This window comes from Prionailurus viverrinus, chromosome C2 (genome assembly GCF_022837055.1).
Source record: "Prionailurus viverrinus isolate Anna chromosome C2, UM_Priviv_1.0, whole genome shotgun sequence".
Taxonomy (NCBI): domain Eukaryota; kingdom Metazoa; phylum Chordata; class Mammalia; order Carnivora; family Felidae; genus Prionailurus; species Prionailurus viverrinus.
In genome coordinates, this window is record NC_062569.1 from 84,103,964 (window position 1) to 84,117,263 (window position 13,300).

The 13,300-nt window shown below is 38.9% G+C and overlaps 2 protein-coding genes across 3 annotated transcripts in view; one reads left to right on the forward strand and one right to left on the reverse strand.

Moving 5' to 3' along the window:
• The window catches only part of LOC125175770 (phospholipase A and acyltransferase 1), a 76,261-nt gene that overhangs the window by 14,724 nt on the left and 48,237 nt on the right, over positions 1 to 13,300 (forward strand). The window contains exon 4 of one of the 2 annotated variants that reach the window (XM_047876601.1): positions 8,246 to 8,489. The exons of the other annotated variant lie outside the window; for it this stretch is intronic. Within the exon in view, the coding sequence (XP_047732557.1) occupies positions 8,246 to 8,347 (102 nt within the window). The 3' untranslated portion in view covers positions 8,348 to 8,489. Of the gene's footprint in view, positions 1 to 8,245; positions 8,490 to 13,300 lie in introns of those variants that run through there. 2 annotated transcript variants of the gene reach the window in all.
• Positions 11,604 to 13,300, reverse strand: part of LOC125175769 (probable cation-transporting ATPase 13A5) — a 119,365-nt gene continuing 117,668 nt past the window's right edge. The window contains 1 exon segment of the mRNA XM_047876599.1: positions 11,604 to 12,368. Within this exon segment, the coding sequence (XP_047732555.1) occupies positions 12,111 to 12,368 (258 nt within the window). The 3' untranslated portion in view covers positions 11,604 to 12,110.

Below are 13,300 nucleotides of genomic sequence, written 5' to 3' on the forward strand. Positions count from 1 at the left end.
GTTGAGATTTTGGATGATTTCTTAAAATGGATCAATTACTTTATTTTTAAAGTAGCATGCATTGTTGTCGTCTCTCACACTATTTTGTAGCATGGCAGATTCCTAACTAAAAGCATGCTTGGTTCATTTGCCTTCTTTCTACCTATTGTGGCACCATTCCAGTTCCAACATTGATGTTCTAACCTAAAGATTTATTAAAGGGATATTGAAGAATGAATAAAGGCTCCCAGTATCCTGAAATGGTTGAATCAGTTACAGAAACATCTGTTCTAAGGAATTAGTTTCCAATTCCCCTCACGGAAGCTTGGGAAGATGGGACAGGGAACATAATGAAAGGATACATTTGTTTTCATTAGGAAATAATTTAATTGGAAATGCATTTTTATTAGGAAATATATTAACATAATGAATGTGCTATTCACATGTAACAATAAATCGCTTCTGAGCCAGAGCACAGAAGATATCCACACAAATTCCTGTTCACCTTCGCATTAAAAACTAAGGGTGTAACTAGGAAGTGGAGTCCATTCCTCTCCTTTGTAAATGATAAAGTTGTCCACTCTGTTCAAGAAGCAATTTTTTTTAATGTGGCTAAAAAAAAGGGGGGGATCAGAACCATCTTCTTGCTTTGGCTCTAATTTACCATCCCTCATCTTTTCCCCTTTCATACCCAGAATCAAGACCCATGAAAAATTAATCATTCCTCAACAACTAGAACTGTTCTCTAGCTGGTTCTGTTGCAGGAAGTACAGTGACAGCCCTAAGAACTCACCTAAGCTTTGAAATTGTGCTTACCTGAGCTACAACCGCATCTTCCCCAGTTATTAGGTTGGTGGCTTGGAGAACATTGTTTATCAGTTTCCCAACCTATAAACTGAGGCTCTGTGGGGGATTATACTAGATATTTGAAGTCTCTTAGTGCACTGTATTACATATCATCCATCTCAATAAACAATGTGTCTTAGATGAATGTTATTTTTAATTATAGTAATTAAGAATTTTAGGGGCGCCTGGGTGGCGCAGTCGGTTAAGCGTCCGACTTCAGCCAGGTCACAATCTCACGGTCCAGGAGTTCGAGCCCCGCGTCAGGCTCTGGGCTGATGGCTCAGAGCCTGGAGCCTGTTTCCGATTCTGTGTCTCCCTCTCTCTCTGCCCCTCCCCCGTTCATGCTCTGTCTCTCTCTGTCCCAAAAATAAAACGTTGAAAAAAAAAATTAAAAAAAAAAAAAAGAATTTTATAGCTGTATTGGTACTCCTCGATAAAATTTATGTTGATCTGATAGAAACTGTAGCACATTATTATTATTTTCATTACTATCAATAATTCATAATATTACTACCAACAATAGCTAGTGTTGGATTAGTTTTGGGGTCTCCTCAGGGATTAAGGGCCTTTTTTTGAAAGTGTCAACAAATTTATTTATTTATGTATTTACTTATTTATTTATTTAAATCTAATTTATTGTCAAGTTAGCTAACATCAGCATATATAGTGTCCTCTTGACTTCGGGAGTAGATTCCCTTGATTCATTGCTTACATACAATGCCCAGTGCTCATCCCAACAAGTGCCCTTCTCAATGCCCATCACCCATTTTCCCCTCTCCCCCACACCCCCCACAAATCAACCCTCAGTTTGTTCTCTGTATTTAAGAGTCTTTTATGGTTTGCCTCCCTCTTTGTTAAAAGCTATTTTTCCCCATTTGCCTCCCCCATGGTCTTCTCTTAAGTTACTCACATTCCACATATGAGTGAAAGCATATGGTATCAGTCTTTCTCTGAGTGACTTATTTCACTTAGCATAATACCCTCCAGTTCCATCCACATTGTTGCAAATGGCAAGAGGTTGTTGCCTGTTTTCTCCTCTAGGGTTTTGATGGTTTCCTGTCTCACATTTAGGTCTTTAATCCATTTCGACTTTATTTTTGTGTATGGTGTAAGAAAGTGGTCCAGTTTCATTCTTCTACATGTTACTGTCCAGTTCTCCCAGCACCATTTGCTGAAGGGACTGTTTTCCATTGGATACCCTTTTCTTGCTTTCTCAAAGATTAGTTGGCTGTACATTTGTGGGTCCCATTCTGGGTTCTGTATTCTTTTCCATTGGTTTATGTGTCTGTTTTTGTGCCAATACCATACTGTCTTGATGATTACAGCTTTGTAGTAGAAGCTAAAGTCTGGGATTATTATGCCTCTGGCTTTGGTTTTCTTTTTCAACATTAGCTTGGCTATTCAGGGTCTTTTGTGGTTCCATACAAATTTTAGGATTGTTTCTTCTAGCTCTGAGAAGAATGCTGGTGCAATTTTGGTATGGAATGTGTAGATTGCTTTGGGTATTATTGACATCTTAACAATATTTTCTCTTCCAATCCATGAGCATGGGAATGTTTTTCCATTTCTTTGTGTCTTCTTTAATTTCTTTCTTAAGTGTTCTATAGTTTTAAGCATACAGATCTTTTACATCCTTGCTTAGGTTTATTCCTAGGTATTTTATGGTTCTTGGTGCTATTGTAAATGGGATCAATTTATTGATTTCTCTTTCTAGTGTTTCATTATTGGCGTATAGAAATGCAACTGATCTCTGTACATTGATTTTATAGCCTGCGACTTTGCTGAGTTCATATATCAGTTCTAGCAGCTTTTTGGTGGAGTCTTTTGGGTTTTCCATGTACAGTATTATGTCATCTGCAAAAAGTGAAAGTTTGACTTGTTCTTTGCCAATTCAGATGCCTTTTATTTCATTTTGTTGTCTGATTCCTGAGGCCAGGACTTTCAACACTATGTTAAACAACAGCGGTGAGAGTGGACATCCCTGTAGTGTTCCTGATCTCAGAGGGAAAGCTCTCAATTTTCCCCCGTTGAGGATGATATTAGCTATGGGCTTTTCATATATGGCTTTATGATGTTAAGCTATGTTCCTTCTATCCCAACTTTCTTGAGGGTTTTTATTAAGAAAGAATGCTGTGTTTTGTCAAATGCTTTTTCTGCAACTATTGACAGGATCATATGGCCCTTATATCCTTTCTTCTTTTAATGTGATGGATCACACTGATTGATTTGTGAATATTGAACCAGCCCTGCAGCCCAGGAATGAATCCCACTTGGTCATGGGGAATAATTCTTTTAATATACGGTTGAATTCGATTTGCCAGTATCTTGTTGAGAAATTTTGCATCCATGTTCATCAGGGATATTGCTTTGTAATTCTCCCTTTTAGTGAAGTCTCTGTCTGCTTTGGGAATCAAGGTAATGCTGACTTCATGGAATGAGTCCGGAAGTTTTCTTTCCATTTCTATTTTTTGGAACAGCTTGAGAAGAATAGGTATTAACTCTGCTTTAAATGTCTGGTCGAATTTCTCTGGGAAGCCATCTGGCCTAAGACTCTTATTTGTTGGGAGATTTTTGATAACTGATTCAGTTTCCTCGCTGGTTATGGGTCTGTTCAAATATTTTATTTCTTCCCACTTGAGTTTTGGTAGTGTGTGGGTGTCCAGGAATTTGTCCATTTCTTCCAGGTTGTCCAGTTTGTTGGCATATATTTTTTCATAGTATTCTCTAATAATTGTTTGTATTTCTGTGGTATTGGTTGTGATCTCTTTCATTCATGATTTTATCTATTTAGGTCCTCTCTCTTTTCTTTTTGAAAAGTGTGGCTAGGGGTTTATCAATTGTGTTTATTCTTTCAGAAAACCAGTTCTTTGACGCGTTGATCTGTTCTACTGTTTTTTTCAGTTTCTATAATGTTTATTTCTGCTCCCATCTGTATTATTTCTCTTCTTCTGCTAGATTTGGGGTTTCTTTGTTGCTCTGCTTCTAGTTCCTTTAGGTGTGAGGTTAGGTTGGGGATATTTCTTGTTTCTTGAGATAGGCCTGGATTGCAATGTATTTTCTTCTCAGGACTGCCTTAGCTGCAAGGGATTAGGGGTCTTGAACATAGAACAGTTTTCTTGGGGAATGGCTATGTATTTCTCTGAAATTAAAAAACCTCAACTGCATTTAAAAAGATTAGAAAGGTGGAAGGATCATGGTCCATCTTTTTCTTCTTCGTGCTTTTTTGTGTTAAAAAAGTTAATAGGCTTCATTTTTTTTAGAGTAATCTAAAGTTCACAGCAAATGTGATCTGGAATTTTAGAGAGTTCCCACATACCCCCTCCCCATCAGCCATATACACGGCCTCCCCCACCATCACCGTTCCATATCAGTGTGGTATATTTGTTACAAACAATGAACCAACACTGACACATTATCCACCAAAGTCCATAGTGAAGGAAACTAGAATATCACCTCAAAATATGTGGCATAAGGATTATTATTTATTATCAAGAGCTGAAGGCACTTGAGAAGAAGCAGGCCCTGCTCTCCACATATTTGCCTAAAAGTGGGAGATACATTTTTGAAAGGTGTCCCTCTTCCCTTTGCTAGCAGGAAGGACAACAATTAATCATCACAGACAACCAGTAGAGGAATCTAAATAACAACACTTACTGGGGCACCTGGGTGGCTCAGTCGGTTGAGCGTCCGACTTTGGCTCAGGTCATGATCTCGCGGTTTATGAGTTCAAGCCCCATGTGGGGCTCTGTGCCGACAGCTCAGAGCCGGGAGCCTGCTTCGGATTCTGTGTCTCTGCATCTCTTGGCCCCTCCCCTGCTCATGCTCTGTGTCTCTCTGTCTCTCAATAATAAATAAATGTAAAAAAAAAATGTTATATAACAACCCTTACTAACTAGCCTTTGCCTTTAATTTCCCATGTTTACCTTACCGTGGTCTGCCATCCTTGGCAGCCTGAAACTGCTCTCTTTTGTCCTGCCATTACTCTACAAATGTATTGATCTTTGCTGAAGATGTGCTATGTAAGCCTGAATTCTAAGCCACCTCTTTGAATTACTCTTCCCTGAGTTTCTCCTGTGTATGTTTGAGATGTACATGTTAATAAACCTCCGTTTTTCTCTTGTCAATTTGCCTTTTACTAGTGAGCCTCAGCTGAAAACCTAAGATGCACAAAGGAAAAATTTTGCCTCTCCTAAAATAGTTTACATTAGAGTTTAGTCTTAGTGTTTTGCATTCTATAAATTGTAACTGTATAGTGACATATATCCATTAGTACAGTATCATACAGAATAGTTTCCCTACCCTAAAACTTCTCCGTGCTCTGCTTGCCTATTCGTCTTTCCTCCTCTCAAGTGTCTGGCAACTGCTGAGAAGAATGCATACTAAGCAACATGCATTTAAAATTCCTCCATGTCTTTTCATGATTTGGTAACTCATTTTTCTCTATCACCAAGTAACGCTCCATTGTCTGGATGTACATTCAGCAACTAAAAAACATCTTGGTTGATTCCGAGTTTTGGTAATTATGAATAAAACTGCTAGAAACATTTGTGTGCAGGGTTTTGTGTAAATACCAAAGGGCATGATTACTCGATTGTATGGTAAGAATATGTTTATTTTTGTTAGAAACCATGGAAGGTCTTACAAAGTGGTTGTGCCCTTTTGGATTCCCACCAACAATGAATGGAGAGTTCCTGTTTTTCCATGTCTTCTTCCACATTTAGTATTGTGAGCATTTTGGGTTTTAGCCATTCTAATAGGTACACAGTGGTGTCTCACTGTCTTAATTTGCAATTCCCTAAACATGTATGAAGTTAAGCGTCTTTTCATATGCTCCTTTGTCATTTGCATATTTGACGATGTGTCTCTTGAGATCTTTTGCCCATTTTTAAACTGGGTGGCTTGCTTGTTTTCTTTTTGTTGCGTTTTAAGAGCTTTTTACATATTTCGGGTAACAGTTCCTTATAAGATTTGCCTGTTGGAAATGTTTTGTTTTGTTTTTTTCTAGTATGTGGCTTGTCTTTTCTTTTAGAAAAGATTTTAAGTAGACATGTTCCACTGGTATAGTCTTACCAAGGTATTGAAATGTGCCTAGCTTTGTGGAAGATGGCAGCATTCTTGCATAGGCCTGAACAAGCTGATCTACAATATACTCTGACTGTGCTCCAGTGCTCCAGTGCTCCAGTCTCAGAGGAAAAGGAATTTTGGTAGACCTTGTGGTCATCTGTGACCCAGCTATGCTATGTTAGGATACAGCACTCCAGATTCAACTAATATTTCCCTGGTCATGTTTAGATCCTCAGAATGAGGCTTTTATTATGGCCCACAGTCAGAAAGCCCTGTAAAGGATAAAAGTATGAAGAGTCAGCTTAGGTGACTTTATAATCCTAAATAAGTTGTGAAATAAAAGCTCGTGTTCATATAGGTTCTGAGAACATTCTGAGATGTTACAATCTTGCAAGTCAGGTCCTGTTACTCAAAACGCCAAGGGATTGTCCCAATCACACAAGGTTTTGCCATCTAGAATGTAACTTGAAGTAAGTGTTTGGGATTTGGGAAACCGTGTGCACTATAGGAAATAGTTTCCTTGGAATTGTATCTGGCCTGTGTGCTCTCAGGGGATTTTGGCTTAGGATCACATTGCTTTCCCCAGGCCTCTTAGATTTGTGGGATTTCTTTCATCTCTTGTATTTCTACTGGCTGAAAGATACCCAGTGAGTTAGGTCTGCGTTTAGCAGATCCCATTACACAAAACGCCAAGGGATTGTCACAGGATTTTGCCATCTAGAATATAATTTTAAATAAGTGTTTGGGAATTGGGAAGCCCACAGGATCTTCCCCAGGGCTGTACCCTACTGCCATTTGACTCCTCTCTCTAAAGATACCAATTGCATCTTCTTATTTGTTCATTGCCCCGCCACCACCATATTTCCCTGTATCAGATCTTGGGATCTCAGCATCTGCCTGGAATTATATGAGAGTTAGGCTTGATTATCCGATTGACTATTCGATTATTGATTTTGCCTCTCTTTGGAATTTTGTCCTCTGTCTTGTATCTGCCTGTCCCCTGACTCCCCATGGGTAGTTCTGGACTGCAGCAAATTGTGACTCTTTCCCCGGGAAATAACTTAGGTGGTGACTAATTAAAAATTATGAGTAAAATAATCAAGCAACCAAATAAAGTTAGGATTGTAAAGTAAAATAGCATTTGTCATTTCTTCGCCAGCTGCCACTCTCCCTGGCAGCTGGGGATGGTGGCACAGCAGGGAGTTTTGGTGACTGGCCTTGTCCCTGCAGACCCCAGGGTGATATAAATGGAGTAAATGCTCCTGTCATTGGCCAGGCCCTTGCAGTCTGGTTCCCACAGGGAAGCTGCAGGTAGGGAGGCAGCACTATGTGGCAGTCACGTGGGGGTGGCAGGCTCTGTGGTGGAGACCTGTGGGTTAGAGAGAAGGCATGCTCAAACGTGATCTGGGTCAGGCTTTCCAGCATTTGGGTTTGTCCCTGGAATCATTTGAGGGAAATGTTTTGCTTTATTTGAAAGCCTGATTCTTCAATCCCAGAGAACAACTGTTGTTTTCAGAATGTCTGATGACTCTGAAGCATCTGAATATGACCTTTGGGTCATAAAACTGCACGCAAACTCTTGCAGATGGAAGGCAGTATTAGCTGAGTGCCATGAAAATCATGAATATTTATTAGATGCCTCATCATGATGATTAATACCCTTAAAGCTACAAACGTCTGAACTCCTTTATGGACAACTGAGCTCGAGAGTAGTTTATTTTAGTTTGTCTACATGAGAAATTAATTTGTGACACAATAGTTAACATCAGTAGTGACCTCTTTTGAAGTTTGTTTATCAAAAGAGAAATTGTAGCTACCAAATAAGAGCATATAGGTATTTAGTTTAGATTACATCTGTGAATTCTTTCTCTAGTAGACATTCTTGAGTCAGGAACACACACACACATGATATTCACTCTGGTATAGACCAAACTAGGGTGTATTAAGGAGGTAGGGATTGTTTGGAAGGGAAACACATGGTTCATGGCTCAACCCATATCTAAACATGTTGGTGGTATGACCTCAGGCAAATCACTTAACTTACCAAGTTTTCCCAAATAGGAGTAGCACTACCTCCCAGATGTACTATGATGATTATTAGGAATTGTGCCATAATGAGTTATAAACTATTGGGGGCCATAAAAATATGAGAAACATATACCTACGTGTATTTAACTATCTCTTTGTCATAATTATAAAAATTATAAATTTATTCATCTTCACACAGAATTTAATTTGGCATGAAGCTTTAAATTTTTCCGGTGTCATCGAAAGGGTCTTCAGTTTGCTTGGATTTAGGACACTGAGGTGCCTTTAGAATAAGCTGTGGTGTTTTTTGTTTCTCATTTCTCTATAGGCCAACCAAGCAATAAGTACCATTGGGTTTGTGACAGCTGCTGCTGGTGTCTTCTCACTCCTGGGCTTGTTTCCAAAAAGACAAAGAGCAAAATACTATTAACAATTTACTGAAGAGATATTGGAACTGAAGGAATTTGTGAGGAGGGAAAAAAAACTGGGAATACTTATTTTCGATGCATCATTATTGTTCAAAATTCCAGTGATGGATGGCAGTCTCTTTAATAAATTGCTTACTGATGTTATCTCATTATTGAGCCGTGGAAATTTTTCTCCCTACCAGCAGAGATTTGCCATGGCAGCTTACACAAGAAGCAGTAGCCTTTTGAGCAAGCCAGCGGAAGATCTTAACACAATCACATCATATTTTATCTTTTACCATAAATATTGGTTTCCTTTCTCCTGAGGGTGGGCTATTTTGTACTTGCCAGAGGAATGAAGAGCCATTTGTATGTGGTTTTAAAAGAAATGTTAAGATTCCCAAATTGTTGAGATGGACATCTAACTGAACAGAAAAGAAACTGGGAAATTGATGGGCATTGAGGTGGCCACCTGTTGGGATGAGCACTGGGTGTTGTATGGAAACCAATTTGACAACAAATTTCATATTAAAAAAAAAAAGAAACTGGGAAATTGAGCATTTGGTTAGGCAGTTTGAGGAGCTTTGATTCACAGTCCATTTGAGGGTGGACTCCTAGCTCCTAGTTCCTGTGCAGATGGGGGTAGGGCATATGGGAGTTGGGATCCTTTGCTCTGGTGTTTGGGATCCAGATTTCCCTGGAAGTCACTCATTTGTCAGGAGTGTGTGTCAGGAGTGAACAGCAAGAGTGGGTTGTTCTGTTCTACGGAGCTACATTGTTTCCTTTGAAGTATTTCGGGGGTTTGACCCTTTTAACCCTAACAAGAGATCATTAAATGTAGGTTTCAAATGCCATTTTCAGAAAACAATATCTCGTGTTACTGTTTAAGGCTTTTACTGTAAGTCAAGGAGTGTCATGATTTTATTCTTGCATTTTGTTGATTATATGTTGAATGAAACAAATTACTTTTTAATATGTTCCCAATGCAATTCCTGTTGGCAGCAGGTGGAAAAAAGTGAATGCAGGTCTCGATACCCTAGGATTGTATCAGACATTGTAACATTACCCTACCAACCACACTGCTAAGCAATGATATCCTTCTTATGTCATAATTAAAAGCATGACATTAAATAAAGAAAAAGTTCAATTAAATGGGGGTGAGAGGGTATGATCAGGGAATAAGGAACGTGGTAGATAAAGTAACTAAACTGAAGACTCAATGAATAGATAGGGTCTAGGACCCTATCAATGATAGGGACCCCATCTCTCTTCCTTGTTCCCTGTCTAATCCGTTCCCTTTCTTATGACACCAGTTCTGTCTCCAGATAACCCCCAAACTCCCTCTTCCTCCACTTGTCCTCTGGGAGGGGTGGGTGTCTTCTACCGGATACCGTGATCCAAAGTCACCCCTTCATTTTTATTCTACATTAAGTTTCTTCTTCCTTTTATGCTCTCCTTTCAAGTAATAGTAAAAAAAAAAAAAGAGGAGTTTTTCTAATATTGTCAAATTAGGGTGAGATTGGCATCAGCATAATGTGTTACCTTTCCCAGGGTGTGCTTACCTTTTAATAAAGTATGACTGCAGAGGGCAAATTTTACCCAAAGCAGGAGACTCGGGTGTGGTGGGATTACCACGCCAGCCTATGGGAGAGGGAATGGAAGTGAAGACAGAAAGGACCTCCTGAGGATCTTCAGGTCAAACCTTACTAGTGAATTCTAGACCCCTCCACTCCACAAGGCAGTCTTAGCTATGCTGGGTCACAAATGCACTTCTAAATTGAATTCGATGATACCTTTCCACATAGGTCGTGTTCAGGCTCCAGTGGTGTTCACCCTGAGAGGAAAGCTCACAAAGTTAGTCATCAGTTTTCCCATAAAAATGCCCATTCTTCATGATGGGCAGCTTAAGACTGTCCAGGGTCATGCTCATTGTGCTTTTATCAAACATTTCTTCCAAGACTATTAAGCCCTTCTCTGAGAGTACTTTCAACAAAGTCAAGCATAGAGTTCAACTTTATTATGTGCCCTCCCCACACACACAAAAAAAAGATCTATGAAATAAATATCATCATCTATCAGATAACTAATAGGGTGTTGGAAAAACTGGGCAAGGGAGGCAGTACATTTATTGAATAAAGATTTTTTAAATCTTTTTATGTTATCTAAATGTCATAGTGTGTCAATTGAATCTTCTGATTCTGAAGGTCAAATTACTAAATACAAATATGCCAGTTCAAGAAATCTGAGCTGCCATATATTTTAGGTTGGCATACATTTCTTAATCTAGAACTCTGCTTTGTCTTTTCATCTTTCATTGGTAGTCACTAAATTAGACACGTTTTAAAATAATCCCTCGCTAAAGCCATCCACCCAAGAAAAGGTTAAAAAGCAAATAAAATGCAAATAAAAAGGGTTTGTTTTTATAGGAATTTGCATTTATGCTGCTGGTGTGTATAACAAAGTATATAGTACTATATACAGCAATGCATTGCTGAAATGTTAAAAACATTTTTTCAGCTCTAAGGATTACAGAATTATAAAGGCATTATTGAATGCATCCATCACAGTATTAGGCACATAACTGGAGCTCGTGGGATAGAACTGGTTAGCTAATCGCCTATGAGCCATTAAAGATCTGTTAAATTAGCAAAACTCAATTTATGGTCACAAGGAAAGCCTACTAGCTAATTTAAAAGGTTCACTAGAAATGTATGTCCTCTCAAGGTCACCGAGAGGTAGATATATATTAAAGGTAATAACGTACAGAATATATTTACAGAGGATATACCTTTTCTTGTGGCCATTAGTGCGCACATAATGATTGAGTAAAATAATGAAAAGATGAAATGGGACTTGAGGTCGTTCAGCAGCCTGATGCTTGTCATGCTGTAGACACAAACATTAGGAGTCCCTTCCCCAGGGTTGTGTTTTAAGATGAGCAATGCTGAGTTTGAACCAACTTTTTGACTTAGAACCTGAGGGTTTCATCTGTCCATAGCAACAAATAAATAAAAGTGTCATGCTTCTTTAAGTGAAAAGTATATTTTAACATTTATCCCATTATCTTTGTGCTCTACCATGGACGTTCAGGCTCGCTGCCCCCAAAACAATATACTTTGGGTGATGCCAACATCAGTGGAGTTGGCTTAGATAGAAGCTGTGTCCAAGCCAAGATTATAGGCAGTTAACAGGCACCTCCATCATTCTCTACTTATTACAGAGTTAATTTTTCTGAAGGAAATCTCAGTTCTTCTTTCTTTATTAAAGCCATACAAAAGAAGCAAAAAGAGGAATTTTGTGACCTTGGGAAAATATAGGTACATAAATGGTCTTCGCAAGTGAATATAAGGTTCAGTAAACTTGTGACAATTTATTGATAGAAAGACTTTTTCCCCCATATTCTTTTATTTGTCTGTGACTTAAAGATATATTGGTGAAACTTTCAAAGACCAAACTCTTCTTGAATTTTCCTTCTACTGATGTTCATACCACTAATTTCACTACCATAAAAGCTTGGGCATTTCCGCCAGGATAATGGTATGCAATATTAAGGAAAAAAAAAAAAAAGACAATCGAGGAAGTTCATGTTTTTCCTCAGTAGTGGAGGATACAGTCAAAATAAGCATATTTAAGGTTCTTTTTTGCAAGGTTCAATACATCGAGAAATGCACCTTGAATTCTCTGATGGATAAAGAAAGGTAGAGGTAGACTGTCATCACCTCTCCACAATATGTTAGTTTCTGGGAGCAAGGAGATGCTGTTAACCCCATATGACAATAATTCTGATTACAACCTGGTCCAAAAATGCTGTTCGGTTTGGCCTTCCAATCCGAGTTTCACTTTTGGAATCTGTTCAGGGCTTTCATAGCCACGGTTGATGTAGAATCCATTTTCACCATCGCCTGAATAATCCGTTCTGTTTGTGGGAGGCCAGGTGGAATCTTCTGCCAGCGTTTTTTGCCAGTGCCTATATTGACTTTTAGAATAGAATCCAAATTCTTTTTTGATCCATAGCCAGAGCTTTCGATTTTGAAGGATGAAATCCTGAGAAATCAGGTGGAGAAAACAATCAAACCATCTTTCCACATTCCCCTGCAGCCAGGGTGCTCACCGCCCGCCCGGGGCCTGTCTCTCAGATGTACTTATTTAAAGCTGCTTCTGAGGCAACTTTACTCCCTGCTGTCCCCACCAAGTCTAGCAGCTCCCTGGTTCTCTCCCTTGAGAAAGCAGTGTGCTTGTGTTCACACCAAAAGCTTACAGCCTTTCATTTCTACAGATTTCCTAGTTAAATCCTGGCTGGTGATTCACTTAGAATTACTTTACTGCCAGACTGAAATGATAACAAAATAACATACTCAAAATCGAGAAAAGGAAAAAAAAATCACTGCTACCTGCCACAGGCCACTTACAAGGTGCCACCTGATGGTTTGTTGAATGAATGGCGGAACTCTAGAAATCAAATGGGTTTTGCTTTCCGTTTGGGGAGGGTTCTCTTTTTTCTATGTTCACATGCACTCACAATGTTTACACATTTATAGTAGGAATGGTCAAATTTTGCATTCCACTTCTGGTTATGCTAGACTTTCTGTCACATGTAGCCATAGTCTTCTCAATAATCACTTTTAATGATCCTATACCATTTTTTTAAATTGGTGTATAACGATTGATTTAAACAAACAGCATCTCTACTTTTGAACATATAGGTTGAATCTAAAATTTTACCACCATAGGGGTGCCTGGGTGGCTCAGTTGGTTAAGCGTCCAACTTTGGCTCAGGTCACGATCTCATGGTTCATGAGTTCGAGCCTGCATCAGCCTCTGTACTGACAACTCAGAGACTGGAGCCTGTTTCCGATTCTGTGTCTCTTTCCCTCTCTGCCCCTCCCCTGCTCACACTCTGTCTCTCTCTCAAAAATAAATAAACATTAAAATGTTTTATAATTAAGATAAAATAAAATTTTACCACCATAGATAAT